The sequence below is a fragment of the Manis javanica genome, chromosome 14, assembly GCF_040802235.1.
Source record: "Manis javanica isolate MJ-LG chromosome 14, MJ_LKY, whole genome shotgun sequence".
Lineage (NCBI taxonomy): Eukaryota > Metazoa > Chordata > Mammalia > Pholidota > Manidae > Manis > Manis javanica.
The window spans coordinates 31048691-31066920 of NC_133169.1; the positions used below are offsets into that span (position 1 = coordinate 31048691).

The window sequence follows — 18230 nt, forward strand, 5'->3', positions numbered from 1 at the left end:
GGAGCGGCGGAACTGGCGTTGCGTTTTCTCAACGGCGCCTGAGGTGTTGGCCCTATTGCCGCGCTCAGACGGTGGGCGGACGGCGACGGCGCAGTTAGGGAGACAATGGGTTTCCAGGCACCACGCCCTGAGGGCCGCACGGGTACGCTCCCGCTGCGAGCGGAGTGGTGGTGCCGGGGGCGCGCTCGGCCGGGCGGGGGCGTGGCCAGGTCGAGGCGGGGCCCGTGAGCGGGGCTTGGAGGCGCGGGGCTTCTGGGCGGGTCTGGCGGATCACAGGGGCGGAGCGGGTGTCGGGCCGGCGGCTGCGGACCTGCTTGAGGGCGGGATGGGCGGAAACTTGGGGCGGGGGCGGGGCCAGGGTGGGGTGTGTGGCTCCCACGCCCTGTGGGCGACACGTCGGGACGCGGCGGGCGCAGGCCTGCCGGGCTACTGTCCCTGCTTGTGGGATCGCTGAGGGCCTTTGTTTCCCCCTTTCGTGGTTTTCAATGGTTATTGAGCTGGAGGAAGCAGGGAGGGGACCTAACCTCACCAAGGCCTTTCCTGAGCTGCTGTGCACCTGGCTTAGCTTTGAAACATTTACAAAGAAATTTTTTTAATGTCAGTTTGAAATAAAAAGTGAAACTAATGCAAAGAGTTAGCACCGCTATTCACCTTGGTTCCCTTACATGAGCATCTTACTTAACAGAACTGCTAGCAAAGCCGGGACGCGAACATCTGCGGTTTTAGGATCGGCTGCTCCTCTCGCCCTTTGTGGTGTAGGGCCCAGGTCAGGCCGAGATGCATGTCTTTGTCTGGTTTCACTGGGGAAATTTACATTTTTTAAACAGTGGAGGCCCCCTTCCTCCTAAGATCCTTCATAGTGACCCTAGGAGCACCAGGTCTCATGGAGTCTTTTCTTCTGGGTGCCAGGGTCAGTCGGGAATGTGCGGCTGTGCCTGTGCCTCCGGACAGCCCTGCACAGGGGGGTCTCCCTTTGCACCCTGACCTTTCTGGCCCCGGGCGTTCAGCCTCTGCTGGTCTCTTCCTACCTCTCAGGCTGATCACCTTCTGCCCCGTGGACTCTAAAATTCCTCCTTGGCTATCTTCTTTCTCAGTCTGGGCTTACTCTCTGGTTGATCTCTTGTGGCTTCAAGGAATCTTGTGTCTGAGCACTCCGCAAATGCTCAAAAACCCCACTCGACATGACTCCTGCCCAGGCCATTCCGCTGTTGCAGACTTGCAGCGCCTATGGTCGGCCTAATGCTTTTCTGGGTTATCTCAAAAGCATCTCCATCTCAAATGTGTGCAAAATGCAGCTTGAGGTCACCCACATCTGGTCCCCTTATAGTGTGCCCAACCTCTGCGAATGGCAGCACCCTACCCCAGCCACTCAGCCTGAGCCCCAGGAGCCCTCCCTCATTGGCCCTTCCTCTGTCCCCCACTCAATCCAGACTTGTCTCTACTTTTTGAATCCTCCCCGGCCTGCCCACTTTTCTCCATAGGCACCACCATCTGCCTTTCTGTCTGCCTCCTTCAGTTGTCCCCACCACAGTCAGAATAAGCTTGTTAAAATGAGAAACCCGTGCGTCATGCTTTGCCTGTAATCTTTGTGGAGCACTCTTTGTTCTAGGGCAGGTCTCCTTAGCGGCTTCAAGGTCCTGCACAGCTGGTCCAGCCTCTTCTTGCATCCTCTCTTAAGCTGACTGCTTTGCTCTCCCCTCATTTGCTGTTCCCTCTGCGTGGGATTCTGTTCCTTGCGTATTGGGGAATTCTTACTGTTCCTGCGGATCTGTCTCTTCATACTTTGCTTAGAGAAGTGTTCTGTGACTTCCTCCCTGATGAGGTCCATGTCTTGTTTTGCAGGTCCTGATCTGTCCCACCTCCTCTCCTTGGTAGCCCTGCTTTGGTGGCAATTTTATACCTACATGCTTGTCAGCTCGCAGACTCGCAGACTCTCCCGGTGTTTTGAAATGTTGGGGTACTTAATATGCCTAGCGGCCTCTGGGGCATTGTTCCCACTGGAAATTTGCTTAGCCTGTAGGGGCACAGCTTACTCTTGTCTCGCTCCTCTGTTGATTATGTCAGGCAGGGCAGGAAGGACGGAGAAGCCACATGGGAGGGAATAGAGGGCCTGCACAGCGCAGCTGGAGGCCGTGACGGAGAGAAATGGCTGCTCCTGCCCTTCCTGCTTAGCTACCTTCTGTCCTGGCTGAGTCCACCATATGAACTGACCCGCCATTGAGGGACATTTCCTGTGTCAGAGATGCTCTAGGAATGTTTTGGTCAGTCCCACATCTTGGTTCTGTTCTAAAAAGCTGACAAGAGCCGGAAGGTGAAATTTCCGGCAGCTGCAGGATGAGCAGGAGGGGGCGCCCTGGAGCATGGCCATCTGCTCTCAGCGTGAGTTGTTGAGCTAAGCAAGTATTTACTGGGTGCCTGCCACGTACCAACCAAGAGTGGTGTTGTCTTCTGGGGCCACAAAGGTAATTAAGTTCTACACCCGCCCTGCCACCTGGGCATGTGGTGGAGTCCGCATGGAGTGACAGAGGTGAGAGTCTGCACGGGGCGCCCGAGCCAAGGCTGGGCACCTGGCTCTGAGTACCTGACCTTGGTCTGGGGCCTGAGGGCGTGTGACCTGGGGAGGTTCCTGGTAGGCTGTGCGAGGGGCTGGTGTCCGTCCTCACCAGCTGGGGGCTGTCGCTGAGTGTGGTGAGTGACAAGGCCCGGCCTAGGGCACAACAGAGAAAAAGGAGATGAGCTGAGCTGCTAAAAAGGCAAAACGGGTCACAGTCCTGATCCAAACTGGCCGCGCGTGGGGAAAAGTCAGTCTGATTCTTATCAGATGTACTGAAACTCCGCTTCCTACTGAGGTACCCCTTCGTCAGACATTTCTGTGGTAAATGTATGGCTGCTACGGTAGGTGAGAGAAACAGATCACAGTGAGCCTAACGTCATTTCAGATTTTTCTGCCAAACCCTTTGTTGCCAAGTTCTGAAGAAATGTTCAGTGTTCACAGAAGTTTTGACTTCTAGGAAATGTGGGTTAGAGGTTATGGGCCTGAAGCGATGCCTACACATTTAGAGAGCCCGGCCTGTTGTGCGTGCAGCACACACATTAGCTCTTACTGTCTTCACAGCAGCCCTGCCGAGGGTTAGTGCCATGAAGATCCCATTTTACAGGTGAGGAGATGAGGGCACAGAGAAGGTAAGTGACATGCCTGTAGTCACACAGCCCATCACTGGTGACTGCATAGCCCCCATCCCTACCAGGCTGCAGACTTGGGAATGGGAGGTCTGGTTGGGCAGTGAGCTTTCCTAGGAAGCTGGGGGGAAGTTAAGTGCGATGTCCAGCAGACCTGAGGAGGATGTGGGTGGGGAGGCGCCATGTGGACAGCTAGGATGTGGGCTGGCTGGGCTTTGACAAAGTTCAGGTAAGCAGCATCATAAAGGTTGTGTACAGAGCTTCTTCATGGAGACTTTAGAGGGGTGATAACTGCATTCTGATTTTCTTCCTCTAGCTGTGCAAGATGTGTGCTCTGGAGCCCCACAGATGAATGCTTTCTGCTGGCCGCTGCCTTGTCCCTGCAGACTGCACACCCCTGAGTGGGTCAGTGCCATAGAGTTGCTCACAGGAGTGCAGGTACCCCTGTGCTGCGCTGTGCACACGTGTGAGTGTGCAAAATATGCATCCAGATAAATTAGAAGAACAGGTTAAGAAAGAATGGGACAATTTTGAATATCCCACTCATTTTAAGAAAGAGAACCTTATCAAAACCTTACAAGCCCGTGTGTGTCTGCCCATCGCCTCTTTGCTCTGCAGAGGTAACTGCTCTCTGCTCAAGTTCCTCTTAGTCACTTCCTCGCTTTTCTTTAGGGTTTTACTGTGTATACGTGTGTATATCTCCAGATAATATATATGTTCTAGTCTTGTTTAACTTGGTCCTTAGAAATGAAATCATAGCACATTTTCTGGTGTTTTGTTTTTTTTGCTTGGGTGTTTGTGAGATTGGATCAGCGATGTGTGTGACTAAAGTTCTTCATTTGCTTTCCCTCTTGTACCATTGCATCCTTTCTGTTGGTGGAGTGAGGCTGCCTCTGGTTTTCACTCCCGGAAAGAAACCGCTGCCGTGGGCCTTCTTGCCCTGGTCTCCAGGGTGCAGATGCGGAAGTTCCTCCTAGCCAGTGGTTCTCAAACACGATGGGGTTCGGGTGGGGAGGGGAGCTCAGGGGATGGGGACACAGGTTGTCACAGCTGGGAGGCCGGCCGCAGCCGTCTCCGTGAGTGGAGGCCAGGTGTACTGCTCAGCGTCCTGCCATGCCCAGGGCAGCTCCCACCTCTCCCCGCTCTGCTCTCCTGGACACTGAAGAATTATCCGGCCCCAAATGCCAGTGCCGAGGCTGAGAAGCCCTGCTCCAGGGTGAACACTGAGGGTGGGCTGCAGGTGGGTGGGGCTGTGCACGTCCAGCGTTAATAGACACTAATGCACTGTGTACATTCCCTCCAGCACCATAGGGTCCTTGCGATACTCATTGTAACCTGGTACTGCCTGTCTTTAAAATCTTTGCCAACATGGTACACGTGAAATTATATTTCATAGTTTTAATTTCATTTCCTAAATAGTCACGGGATTGGGCAGATTTTCCTGTCTGCCTGAAGTCTCTATTTCTTCTGAGAAGTGGCTCCTGGTATCCCTTTGCCTGTTTTCCTGTTGTGTTATTTGTGCTTCTCTTAATTACTCCTGGGATTTCTTTGTGTATCCTAGATTCTATCTCCTAGTTATGAATCCCTTATATTTGTTGCATATAACTGTTCTTCTGATAAAAGAAAAGTCCTTAATTTAAATGTAGTAGAATTTATTGATCATTTTCTTTGTGATTAGTGCTTTTTGTGGGAAGGTGGGGATACCTGCCTGTTGCCCCAGTGAGTGGGGGCCTCCACCTCCAGCAGGGCTGGTGCCAGGTCACAGACCGGGGACTAAAGTCAGCAGGTTTGCCACGGGGCTCAAACGTGAATGTCTCCCGCTGGCTCACTGGGAGACTGGTGGAGAGCGGCTGAAGCCAAGTCTCAGAACACTTTGGGGTCCACACCCTGTGCTGAGGTTAGCAGGCCAGCAACCAGAGGCAGTGGGGGAGCAGGACTGAGAACAGGGCTAAACCCTGGTAACAGGGCTGCCTCAGGATCTGGACTGGCCCCTGGCTGGCGGGCCTGCTACTGGAGGCATGGACTGTGGCTCTCTGAGTCCCTCGGCATGTGGGCCTGGATCCAAGTGGGGGCCCATTTGTCTGCCAGGCTGTATTTGCTGAGCTTGCTAGCAGGGGCTCAGGCCTGTCTTTTCAGAACAGTCTCCATCGTGGGGTTCTCTGCTTTGTGGTTCCTGAAGCTCCCGTGAGGGCGCTGTAGTCTGCGGCTGGCCGCCAGGTCATGGTTTGCGTGGGGTGGAGCACACGGGGGTTCCCATTCCACTGTCATGGGCATGACATCACTGCTGCTGTCTGTCAGGACCAAACATGTCAGTTCAGCTTGCAAGTCTCAGCGATGTTGCCTGATCATTAATCATTGGAAGAGGTGTGCCAAAATCTCTCACTGCTGATCAACTTGTCAATTTCTGTAGTTGTCTTAATTTTCACTCTATTTTGAAGTCATGTTATTAGATGCATAAAGTTTAAAATTATATTTTTCTGGTATGTCAAAACTTTTTTCCCCTATTTGTCTGATTATACTTTTGTTTTTGTTTTATGTTATTTTTAATTGTAAAAAGCACATAAAATAAAATGGATTACCTTAACCACTTTTAAGTGTACATTTTAGTAGTGTTAAGTACACTCGCATTGTCGTGCAACCGTCTCCAGAGCTTTTTCATTTTGCAACACTGAAACTCTGTACCCACTCAACATCAACTCCCCATTTTCCCCTCCACCTGTTATGGAAAATACTGGAAAACCGGGACTGGATCACTGACAGAAGAACCAAGTGGCACTCGGAGGTCTTGGAGTATTGAGGTTTATTCTTACACCGGCAGGCTCAGAGGGGAGTAATCTCCCAAGGTCTGAGCCCTTAGCACAAGCAAGGGGAGCAATTTATATTATTTTGATATGTGGCATTTTAGCATGTGCAGGGCAAAAGAGGAACCTGGAGGAGGGGAGGGGGGTGCTGGGAGGGCTTTGCCAACCAGAGGAAAAAAGCAGTTTGCTGACTTTGATGGCTGTTTTGAATATTTTCCTTATCACACCCAATCATGGTAACCACCATTCACTCTCTATTTCTATGAATTTAAATACATTAGATATTTCATATGAGTGGAACTCATCTTTTGGTGACTGGTTTATTTCACTTAGGATATTACCCTTTTTTCATCCATGTTGTAACATATGACAAGATTTATTTCCTTTTTAAGGCGAAGTAATATTCAAGTGAAGATACATACCACCCTTTTTTTATCCATTCGTCTGCAGATGAACATTAACTCCCACCTTGGCTATTGTGAATAATGCTTTTATGAACATGGGTGTCTCTTTGAGATCCTGCTTTTAATTCTTTTATGCCCAGACATGGGATTGCTGGATCATATGGTAGTGCACTTCTCAATTTTTTGAGGAACCTCCATACTTTATTACAGAGTGGCTGCACTGTTTTACATTTGCATCAGCACTGTACAACTATTCTAATTTTTCCACATCCTTTCCAGCATTTCTTATTTTCTGTTTTTTCGATGGTTACCCTAGAGGGGGTGAGGTGATATCTCACTGTGGTATTGATTTGCATTTTTCTAATGGTTAATGATAGTGATATTGAGCATTGTTTCATATTTATTGGCTATTCATCTATTTTCTTTAGAAAATAGCTATAGGTTCTTTGTCTATTTTCTAATTGTTTGTTGTTAAGTTGTAGGAGTTCTCTTTATATATTTTAGGTATGAACTTTTCATCAGATATATGATTTGCACATATTTCCTTCCATTCCATGAACTGTCTGCTTTCTTGATTGTATCCTTTGATGTACTTTTAAGTTTGATCTAGTCTCTGGTATATATTTGCTTTTGCTGCCTGAAATTTTGATGTCATATTCAAGAAATTATTTCTAGATCTATATCATAAATCTTTTCCCCTGTGTTTTCTTCTAAGAGTTTTGAAATTTTAACTCGTTTAGGTCTTTGGTACATGTTGACTTATTTTTTGTATATAGTGTATATATATATATACACACTATATATACCCTTTGTGTATGTAAGGGCCCAACTTATTCTTTTGCATGTGGATATCCAGTCTTTCCAAACCTATTTGTTAAAGGAGATGGTCCTTTCCTTATTGAGTGGTCTTGGTATTCTTTTTGAAGATTACCTAACTCTGTATATGAGGGTTTATTTCTGGCTGTCTATTCTGATTCATTGGTCTGTATGCCTGTCTTTATGCCAGTACCACTCTGTTTTGATATCTGTGAGTCCTCCAACTTTGTTCTTTTTCAAAATTGTTTTGGGTATTTGGGGGTCTCTTGGTAGTCAGTGTAATTTTACGATAGATTTTTTTTTTTATTTCTGAAAAAGCCACCATTGGCATTTTAATAGAGATTTCATTGACTCTATAGATCACTTTGGGTAGTATTGACATATTAGCCCTCGCTATTAAGATTTCCAATCCATGAACACAAAACGTCTTTATATATATATATATATATATATATATATACATATATATTTTTTTAATTGCTTTAATTTTTTTTCCCATTGTGCAGCTCTTTCACCTCTTTAGTCAGGATTGTTCCTAAATATTTTAGTCTTTTCAATACTGTGGCAAATGGAGTTGTTCCTAATTTCCCCTTCAGTTTGTTCATTGTTAGGGTATAGAAATGCAATTGATTTTTGTGTGTTGATTTTACATTCTGAAACTTTACTGAGTTTGTTAGTTCTAACTTTTCTTTTGGATCTTTAGGGATTTTTACATTATAAGATCATCTCACTGAAAACAGAGATCATTCTAATTCTTCCTTTCGAATTTGGATGCCTTTTATTTATTATTCTTGCCTAATTGCTCTGACTAGGAATTCTAGTGCTATGTTGGATAGAATGGCCAGAGAGGGAGGGCATCCTGGTTTGATCTGTTCTTAGAGAAAAAGTTTTCAGTCTTTCACTATTTCATATGATGTTAGTACTTTTTTTTTCACATATAGACTTTATTATTTGAGGTGGTTTTCTTCTATTCCTAGTGTATCAAGTTTTTATCATGAAAGAGGGCTGGATCTTGTTAAATGTTTTTTCTGTACCAATTGATATGAACATACATTTTTGTATTTTGGTTCATGTGTCCTGTTATGTTAGTTGATTTTTTACATGTTAAACTATATTTGTGTTCCAGAAGTAAATCCCACTCTGTTGTGGTGTAGAATCCTTTTACGGTGCTGTCGAATTTGCATTGTTAGTATTTTCTTGAGGATTTTTGCATCTATGTCATCAATGGTATTGATCTTTAGTTTTCTTCTCGTGTCTTTGTCTGGGTCTGATACCTATTTTTCAGCTACAGAATTTCTGTTTGGTTCTTCTTCATAGTTTCTGTCTCCGTTAAGTAATCATTTTGTTCATTGCATTTCCTGATTTTTAAAGTTGTTTGTGTTCTCTTTTTGCTCATTAAATATCTTTTAAGAAAATGTTTGGAATTATTCATCAAGAAATTCAGCAATCTGTCTTTCATTAGTATCCATTCCTGGAGTTTTTTGTTTTTGTTTTGGCATTGGGCCATATTTCTGATTCCCTTATGTGCTTTGTGAGATCTGTTGTTGAGATTGGGCCATTTGAAAAACAGTCTTCTTTCCCAGTCTTTATAGACTGGCTCTGTTTGGGGGAATACCTTCACCGGTCAGCTGATCTAGAAAGTTTGAGACCTCTCCAGCATTTTCTGGTGGTGCCTTCTCTGGACTTGTGTGTGTATTTTTAGTTGCCTCAGTGTCCATAAATTGCTTGCCCCTATTTCTTATCAGGAATTTGTAATTTTTTTGCATTTGTGTATACTGTACTGAAGTAGCTTCCAGTCTCTGTCATCATTCTCATCAGTGCTCTAAGTCTAGTGAGATGGAAATGTCTTCTTCAGGCAGCCCCCAGACAAGCCTAAATGTTAGGCACATGGTCCACTCTTGTTTCCATCCCAAGGGAAGAGCCCCTGTATGGGAGGTTTACCCCAGTTGTGTCTCACTGTACCAAATAGGAAGAGACATGTGTGCATAAAATGCCATGAACTTTCCTACCCTTTGCAATAGAATCCCTTCTTGGTTTTCCATTCGCCTGGGTACTACACAATCTCAAGTGGCTTCTCAAGTTTCTCACAGGTGTATTCTGGGTCCTATATTGTTGTTAATTTGTGTTTCTTCATCCTCTGCTGATATCACCTCCCCCATATCTGCATTTTGATAGTTCAATCTATTCACATTTAAAATATTTACTGATATGAAGATGCTTACATTTTGTCATTTCACTTTCTGTTTTCTCTATGTCTTGCAGCTGTTTGGGTCTCTTTTCCCCCATTACAGCCTACTTTGTGTTTAGCTGACTTTTGTAGTGACATGTTTTGATTTCCTTCTCATTTTCTTTCATGCATATTCTTTAGATATTTTTTGTGGTTACCTTGAGATTGTATAGAATACCTTAGTGTTGTAACTAATTGATTTAACACCAACTTTACTAAAGAAGTATATGTAAGTACTTCTCAAGTTCTGCCTCCCCTTATATTACTGATGTCACAAGTTCATCTTTAATTTATGGTTTCTATGCTTTTATCTTTTAAATGCTTTAGAAAGCAAAGAATGGAATTACAAACCAAAGTGACAATGCTGTTGTTTTTTATATTAGTTGATACATTTACTGTTGAATTTTATGTTGTCTTCAGTGTGGCTTTAAGTTACTTTCTAGCATCCTTTCACTTAAACTTGAAAGACTCTTTAGCATTTCTGGTATCACTGGTCCATGGTAATAAATTTCCTCAACTTTTGTCTGTCTGCATTTCTCCCTTATTTTTTAAAGGACATTATTACAAGATACAGAAATCTTGGTGGGCATTTTTTTCTTTCAGCACTTTAAATGTAGCATCTCACTGACTTATCCCACAAGGTTTCTGTTGAGAAACTGCCAGATGATCTTATCGCAGACCCCTTGTACACACGAGTCACTTCTCATCCTGCTTTCAAGATTCTTTGGCATTGGCTTTTTACAATTTGTTTAGTGTGTCTTGGAGTGGGTGTCCTTGAATTTCTCCTGCTTTAAATTTGTCGAGTTTCTTGGATTTGTAGATACATATTTTCCCCAAATTTGCAAAATTTTTGGCTATTTTTTTCAAATAATCTCTGTGCTCCTTTCTCTGTTTTTTCCTCCTGAGAACCCCAGAATGTTTATGTTGGTCTACTTGATGGTGTCCCAGGAGGCTTTTAGGGTTTGTTCACTTTTCTTCATATATTTTTCTTTCTGTTTTGTAAGAGTTGATAATTTTAATAGTTAAATGTTCAATTCTTTTTTCTACCTGTTCAACTCTGCTGTTGAACTCCTGTAGTGAATTTTTCATTCAGTCATGTTTATATACTGTTTTCCTTTAATTCTTTGTCCATGTTTTCCATGAACTATTTGAGCATATATAAGGCAGTTCTTTTAAAGTCATTGCCTACTTAGTCTGATATGTAGGCTTCCTCAGAATTGGTTCTGTCAGCTTACTTTGATTTTTGATCCATACTTTCTTGATTCCTTTATGCCTTGTGATTGTATGTTGAAAATCGAACATTTTTCTATTATAATGTAATTTTGGAAATTAGATTCTTCCCTTCCCCAGATTTCACTTCAAAAAATTTTAAAAAATTAAGGCTGTAGTACTCCATTTGTTTTGAGACTCTTCCTAATGATTTTTGAAAAAACGATTTCATTATATGTGATCACTGAAGTCTCTGTTCATATAGCTTGTGTTCAGCTAATAGTTTGGCAGTCATTTGCTTGAATGCCAGGAGCTTAAACAAAAAATACTGTTTCCCAGTATTTGCATATTCTGTCTTTGCTGGGGAACTCCTTCATCACTTAGCTAGGACAGTGTTAATCTTGGGAGAGCCCAAGATGAAAGCTAAGGGTTTTCTCAGGGCTTTTCTGAGCATGTGTCTTGCCTGGGCTTTGCACATGGCCATCTAACCCTATGCACATGGCTGCTACTAATGTGCTGTGTTCCCTGATAGCCTCACTGGCTTCTCCTTTGGGCCTTAGATGGTGTTATATGTCTCGACCCATAATCCCTTGCTTCACGCATCTGTGGATTTCTTCTACCTCGTATCTTTTACTAATGGTGTTTGCCACCTTTCCCGTGGGCAATCGTAATTATGTGAAACAGGGAGGAGTGACTTTATCATTCCTCTAGCTATTCCAAGGCAGGTTAGAACAGAAATACACAGCAATTGCATATAAGGTCTGCTCTGTTCACTCTGGTTTGAAGGGAAGACTGTGAACTGAGCTTTTTCTTGCTCAAGACTAACATCACTGCATCTCTGGGGCTGGGTAGTCCAAGCATGAGTAAGAAGTCTGCAGAACTTTCCTCTTGTTTTAAAGATGGCTTGTTATTTACTATTATTTTTTCCATGTAAGTCTCAAATGTTCCACATGACTTGACATACACGTGTTTATATGTTTTGAATTGATATCTGTAGTTAATTTAGTTACCATGTATATCCTCATATAGTTACAAAGAAAATATTTTTTTCTTTGTAATGAGAATGTTTAGGATTTACTGTCTCAGCAGCTTTCAAATACACCATATAGTAGTGTTAACTGTAGCAATCATGTATACTTTCCTAGTACTTACTTTTCTTATGACTGGAACTTTGTACCTTTTAATCACCTTTATCCAATTCTCCCTCCTTTTACCCTCCTCCCCAGTCTGGTCTTTTTTCTATGAGTTTGATTTTTAATTTGTTTAAGTTGTTTACAAAAGTGAGATCATACAGTATTTGTTTTCCTCTTGTCAGAGTTATTTCACTTAGCATAACATCCTCAGGGTCCACTCATGTTGTCACAGGTGGCAGGATTTCCTTCTGTTTTATGGTTTAATAATATCCCACTGTATATATACCACACTTTATACATTCATCTGCCAGTGGAATCTGTTGTTGAAACTCCCTGCTGAATTCTTTGTTCAGTTATGGTGTTCTTTCATTCTCATTGTATTACAGTAATACTACTACTGTATTCTTCAGCTGTAGGATTTCTATTTTTTTTATGGTTTCTGTTTCTTTGTTGAACTTCTCGTTTTGTTCATGCGTTGTTTTCCTAATTTTTCTTAGCTGTCCATCTGTGTTCTTGTTTCATTAAACTTCTTTAAGAGGTCTATTCTGAAGTTTTGGTTGGATAATTCATAGATCTCCATTTTTTAGGGTGAGTTATTGTGGCTTTATTAGTTTCCTTTGATGGTGCCACGTTACCCTGATTCCTCACGGTCCTTGTTGGTTTATGTTGGTGTCTGCATGCCTGAGTGAGTGGTTTCCTCCCCAGACTGCACAGGGGCGCTTTGCGGAGACAGTCACTCTGCGGGCATACTCAGCTCCCGCGGGGCTTGCTGCCACCGTCCGTCTGTTTCGGATGAGGCTGCCGCCGGGGCTCTGAGTTCAGGGGATGGGGTGCTGCTGGCGGGGAACAGTCGGGTGGTCTCTGGCGTGACCCCTGTTCAGGCGAGGCTGCGAGACAGGCCCTGTGTTGTCTGGGCTCTGGTTGGGTCCTCTGGGTGGCCGGGACTGGGGGCTTCGCCGGGCGAGCAGGGTTCTGAGTCAGCTTCCTGCCAGAGCGAGGCTGCAGATGGGGCCTTGCGACGAGCACGGCTCGCGGTGTAGGCACCCGAGGCAGGTAGGGCTGAACCTCGGATCGCTCGGCCAGGTGGGGCCGCCGGGCTTGCTGTGCGCACAGCGCTGAGCCGTCTGCTCAGGGCCGCGCAGCCTGCGTGCAGTCTGGTTGGGGGTCCTGGTCGGGTGGGCTCCAGGTGTGTTCAGCAGTGCGTGGATTTGACTTAGTTTCCCTGCCTTGGTGAGGTCAGGACGGCTTTTTATTAATTGTTTGTTCATTTGCTATAAATCTTTGGCTGTTTTCAGAGCCCCCGCGAGGCTGGTTCAGACAGGTTCTTGTTGTTTTTCCAATGTTTCTGTGGAAATGAGAGCGTGGAGTTCCCTAGTGCTCTGTTTTACTGATGGCATAATTATTTTTGACTTTTCAATTTGTTACATATTTTAAAGTTTCTATTTGGTTCTTTTCAGTTTTTTCCTTTTTTATTTTTTTATTTGACATCAGTTATTTGGTGTTTTGCTATTTTTTGCTTATTTAGTATTTTTTATTTCTTTTTGGTTCTCTTTGGGGTATTAATTTTCATTTTTGAAAATTTGCTCCGTGCTTTTTTTTCTCTGTTTTCTTTTAAACTCTAGGTGACCTATTTATTTCTATTCATATTTCTTGTTTCTTGTTCATACTGTTTCGTGTAATTTGTTAAACATACACATTTTATATTATTTTTTTCTGCTGTTCATCCTACCTAGAGTCTGCGGGTAGGATTCCACTGTCTCTTGTTTCTGATGGCTCCCGTTCATGGTGCTTTGTTTTCTTGTTTATTTGGTACCTTAGCTTTCTTTCTTTTCCTTTTTGCTCCAGGCTGCCACTTCGTGTGCTTTGGAACTGCTATCAGTGGAGTTCTTTGGAGTCTTACTTGGGGCATATTCCTCCTGAGAGGTTTTGTCTGTCTCCACTATTCCCCTGGGGGGCATGACCAGTGAAGGTCACTTTCTGTTAAAGTTGTCCCTTGAGGTCATTGGGATCACTAAGAAGTATAAATTGACCTCATAAACCATGATTACAAATTCTTAAGAGATTTCCTCTCCTCCAACACATCAGCAAGGTTAAGTCAGCATGTTTACTTTATGTCCATTTTTGACAGTGGGAGGACTTACCGCTCATCCTGTATCCTGAGTGCAGCACTCGGCAGGCTCTTCATGCAGTCTCGCTGTATGAGCCCTTCCTGTAGGTCTGTTTCTAGTCTGGCTTCCATGTGATCCTCAGAAGTTTAGTATCACCAGGGTTCAGCGAGCTCCTCAGGGTAAAAGCTGGTTAATGAACTAACTTGCCTATCACAGTTGTTTCATCTTTTTTCCATTGTTCTGTAGGAATTCTTTTTTCTTTTTAATTTTTTATTAAGGTATGATTGATATACACTCTTATGAAGGTTTCACATGAAAAAACAATGTGGTTACTACATTTACCCATATTATCAAGTCCCCACCCATACCCCAATGCAGTCACTGTCCATCAGTGCAGCAGCTTGCCACAGATCCACTATGTCCCTTCTCTGTGATACACTGTTCTCCCCGTGATCCCCCACACCATGTGTACTAAGCATAATACCCCTCCCTCCCCGTTTCCCTCCCTCCCCACCCGCCCTCCCACACCCCTCCCCTTTGGTAACCACTAGTTCATTCTTGGAGTCTGTGAGTCTGCCGCCACTTTGTTCCTTCAGTTTTGCTTCATTGTTATACTCCACAAATGAGGGAAATTATTTGGCATTTGTCTTTCTCCGCCTGGCTAATTTCACTGAGCATAATGTCCTCCAGCTCCATCCATGTTGTTGCAAGTGGTAGGATTTGTTTCTTATGGCTGAATAGTATTCCATTGTATATATGTACCACATCTTCTTTATCCATTCATCTACAGATGGATACCTAGGTTGCTTCCATATCTTGGCTATTGTAAAAAGTGCTGCAATAAACATAGGGGTGCATATGTCTTTTTGAATCTGAGAACTTGTATTCTTTGGGTGTATTCCAAGGAGTGGGATTCCCAGGTCAAATGGTATTTCTATTTTTAGTTTTTTGAAGAACCTCCATATGGCTTTTCACAATGGTTGAACTAGCTCACATTCCCACCAGCAGTGTAGGAGGGTTCCCCTTTCTCTGCATCCTCACCAGCATTTGTTGTTCTTAGTCTTTTCAATGCTGGCCATCTTTACCGGTGTGAGGTGATATCTCATTGTGGTTTTAATTTGCATTTCCCTGATGATTAGTGATGTGGAGCATCTTCTCATGTGTCTGTTGGCCATCTGAATTTCTTCTTTGGAGAACTGTCTCTTCATATCCTCTGCCCATTTGTTAATTGGGTTATTTGCTTTTCGGGAGTTGAGGTGTGTAAGTTCTTTATATATTTTAGATGTTAACCACTTGTCGGATATGTCATTTACAAATATATTCTCCTGTACTGTAGGATGCCTTTTTTTTCTGTTGATGGTGTCCTTTGCTGTACAGAAACTTTTCAGTTTGATGTAGTCCCATGAGTTAATTTTTGCTTTTGTTTCCCTTGCCCTAGGAGATGTGTTCAGGAAGACTTTGCTCATGCTTATATCCAGGAGATGTTTGCCTATCTTCTAAGAGTTTTATGGTTTCATGACTTACATTCAAGTCTTTAATCCATTTCAAGTTTACTTTTGTGTATGGGGATAAACAATAATCCAGTTTCATTCTCTTGCATGTAGGTGTCCAGTTTTGCCAACACCAGCTGTTGAAGAGGCTGTCATTTCCCCATTGTATGTCCATGGCTCCTTTATCATATATTAATTGACCATATATGGTTGGGTTTATATCAGGGCTCTCTAGTCTGTTCCATTGGTCTGTGGGTCTGTTCTTGTGCCAGTACAAAATTGTCTTGATTACTGTGACTTTGTAGTAGAGCTTTAAGTTGGGGAGCGTAATTCTCCATGCTTTATTATTCCTTCTCAGGATTGCTTTGGCTATTTGAGGTCTTTTGTAGTTCCATATGAATTTTAGGATGATTTTCTCCAGTTCATTGAAGAATGCTGTTGGTATTTTGATAGGAATTGCATTGAATCTATAGATTGCTTTAGGCAGGATGGCCATTTTGACAATATTAATTCTTCCTATCCGTGAGCATGGGATGTTTTTCCATTTATTGGTATCTTCCTTAATTTCTCTCAAGAGTGTCTTTTAGTTTTCAGAGTATAGGTCTTTCACTTCCTTAGTTAGGTTTATTCCTAGGTATTTTATTCTTTTTGATGCAATTGTGAATGGAATAGTTTTCCTGATTTCTCTCTCTGCTAGTTCATTGTTAGTGTATAGGAATGCCACAGATTTCTGTATATTAATTTTGTATCCTGCAGATTTGCTGAATTCAGATATTAGATCTAGTAGTTTTGGAGTGGAGTCTTTAGGGTTTTTTATGTACAATGTCATGTCATCTGCAAACAGGGACAGTTTAACTTCTTCCTTGCCAATCTGGATGCCTTTCATTTCTTTGAGTTGTCTGTCTAGTTGCTGTAGCTAGGACCTCCAATACTATGTTGAATAAAAGTGGGGAGAGTGGGCATCTCTCTCTTGTTCCTGATCTTAAAGTAAAAGCTTTCAGCCTCTCGCTGTTAAGTATAATTTTGACTGTGGGTTTGTCATATATGGCCTTTATTATGTTGAGGTACTTGCCCTTTATACCCATTTTATTGAGAGTTTTTATCAGGAATGGATATTGCTGATATCCATAAAAAGATGTCGAATGCTTTTTCAGCATCTATGGAGATGATCATGTGGTTTTTGTCCTTCTTTTTGTTTATGTGGTAGATGATGTTTATGGATTTTCTAATGTTGTCCCATCCTTGCATCCCTGGAATAAATCCTACTTGATCATGATGGATGATCTTTGTGATGCATTTTTGAATTTGGTTTGCTAATATTTTGTTGAGTATTTTTGCATCTATGTTCATCAGGGGTATTGGTCTGTAATTTTCATTTTTGTGGTGTCTTTCCCTGGTTTTGCTATTAGAGTGATGCTAGCCTTATAGAATGAGTTTGGAAGTATTTCCTCCTCTTCTATTTTTTGGAAAACTTTAAGGAGAATGGGTATTAGGTCTTCACTAAATGTTTGATAAAATTCAGCGGTGAAGCCGTCTAGTCCAGGGGTTTTGTTCTTAGGTAGATTTTTGATTACAAGTTCAATTTCGTTGCTTGTAATTGGTCTGTTCATATTTTCTGTTTCTTTCTTGGTCAGCCTTGGATGGTTGTAATTTTCTAGAACTTGTCCATTTCTTCTAGGTTATCCAGTTTGTTACCATATAATTTTTCATAGTATTCTCTAATAATTCTTTGTATTTCTATAGTGTCTGTAGTGATTTTTCCTTTCTCATTTCTGATTCTGTTTATGTATGTAGACTCTCTTTTTTTCTTGATAATTCTGGCTAGGGGGTTATCTATTTTGTTTATTTTCTTGAAGAACCAGCTCTTTCATTGATTCTATTGTTTATTCTTCTCAATTTTATTTATTTCTGCTCTAATCTTTATTATGTCCCTCCATCTACTGACTTTGGGCCTCATTTATTCTCCTTTTTCTAGTTTCATTAATTGTGAGTTTTGACTGCTTATATGGGATTGTTCTTTCCTGAGGTAGGCCTGTATTACAATATACTTTCCTCTTAGTGCAGCCTTGGCTGCGTCCCACAGATTTTGTGGTGTTGAATTATTGTTGTCACTTGTCTCCATATATTGCTTGATCTCTCTTTTAATTTGGTTTTAATCCATTCATTATTTAGGAGCATGTTGTTAAGCCTCCATGTGTTTGTGGGCCTTTTTTTTCTTTGTACAATTTAGTTCTAGTTTTATATCTTTGTAGTCTGAAAAGTTGGTTGGTAGAATTTCAATCTTTTTGAATTTACTAGGGCTCTTTTTGTGGCCTAGTATGTGGTCTATTCTGGAGATTGTTCCATGTGCACTTGAGAAGAATGTGCATCCTGTTGCTTTTGGATGTAGAGTTCTATAGAATGTCTATTAGGTCCATCTGTTCTAGTGTGTTGTTCAGTGCATCTGTGTCCTTAATTATTTTCTGTCTGGTGGATCTGTCCTTTGGAGTGAATGGTATGTTGAAGTCTCCTAAAATGAATGCATTGCATTCTATTTCCCCTTTTAATTCTGTTAGTATTTGCTTCATATATGCTGGTGCTCCTGTGTTGGGAGCATAGGTATTTATAATGGTTTTATCTTCTTGTTGGATTGATCCCTTTATCATTATGGAATGTCCTTCTTTGTCTCTTCCTACTTTCTTTGTTTTGAAGTCTATTTTGTCTGATACAAGTACTGCAACTCCTGCTTTTTTCTCTGTTAGCTGCATGAAATATCTTTTTCCATCCCTTCACTTTTAGTCTGTGTATGTCTTTGTGTGTAAAGTGAGTCTTTTGTAGGCAGCATATAGATGGGTCTTGTTTTTTTATCCATTAAGTGACTCT

General features: G+C 42.5%; 1 protein-coding gene across 7 annotated transcripts in view; it reads left to right on the forward strand.

Annotated features, from left to right (window-relative positions):
* Window positions 1-18230, forward strand: part of PGBD2 (piggyBac transposable element derived 2) — a 57224-nt gene that overhangs the window by 24872 nt on the left and 14122 nt on the right. For 2 of the 7 annotated variants that reach the window (XM_073221901.1, XM_037008808.2), the window contains exon 1: window positions 427-3585. The exons of 2 other annotated variants lie outside the window; for them this stretch is intronic. In XM_073221901.1, coding sequence (XP_073078002.1) covers window positions 3533-3585 — 53 coding nt within the window. In that variant the 5' untranslated portion in view covers window positions 427-3532. Of the gene's footprint in view, window positions 1-426; window positions 3619-18230 lie in introns of those variants that run through there. 3 more of the 7 variants (XM_073221902.1, XM_037008810.2, XM_037008812.2) reach the window with 3 other exon arrangements.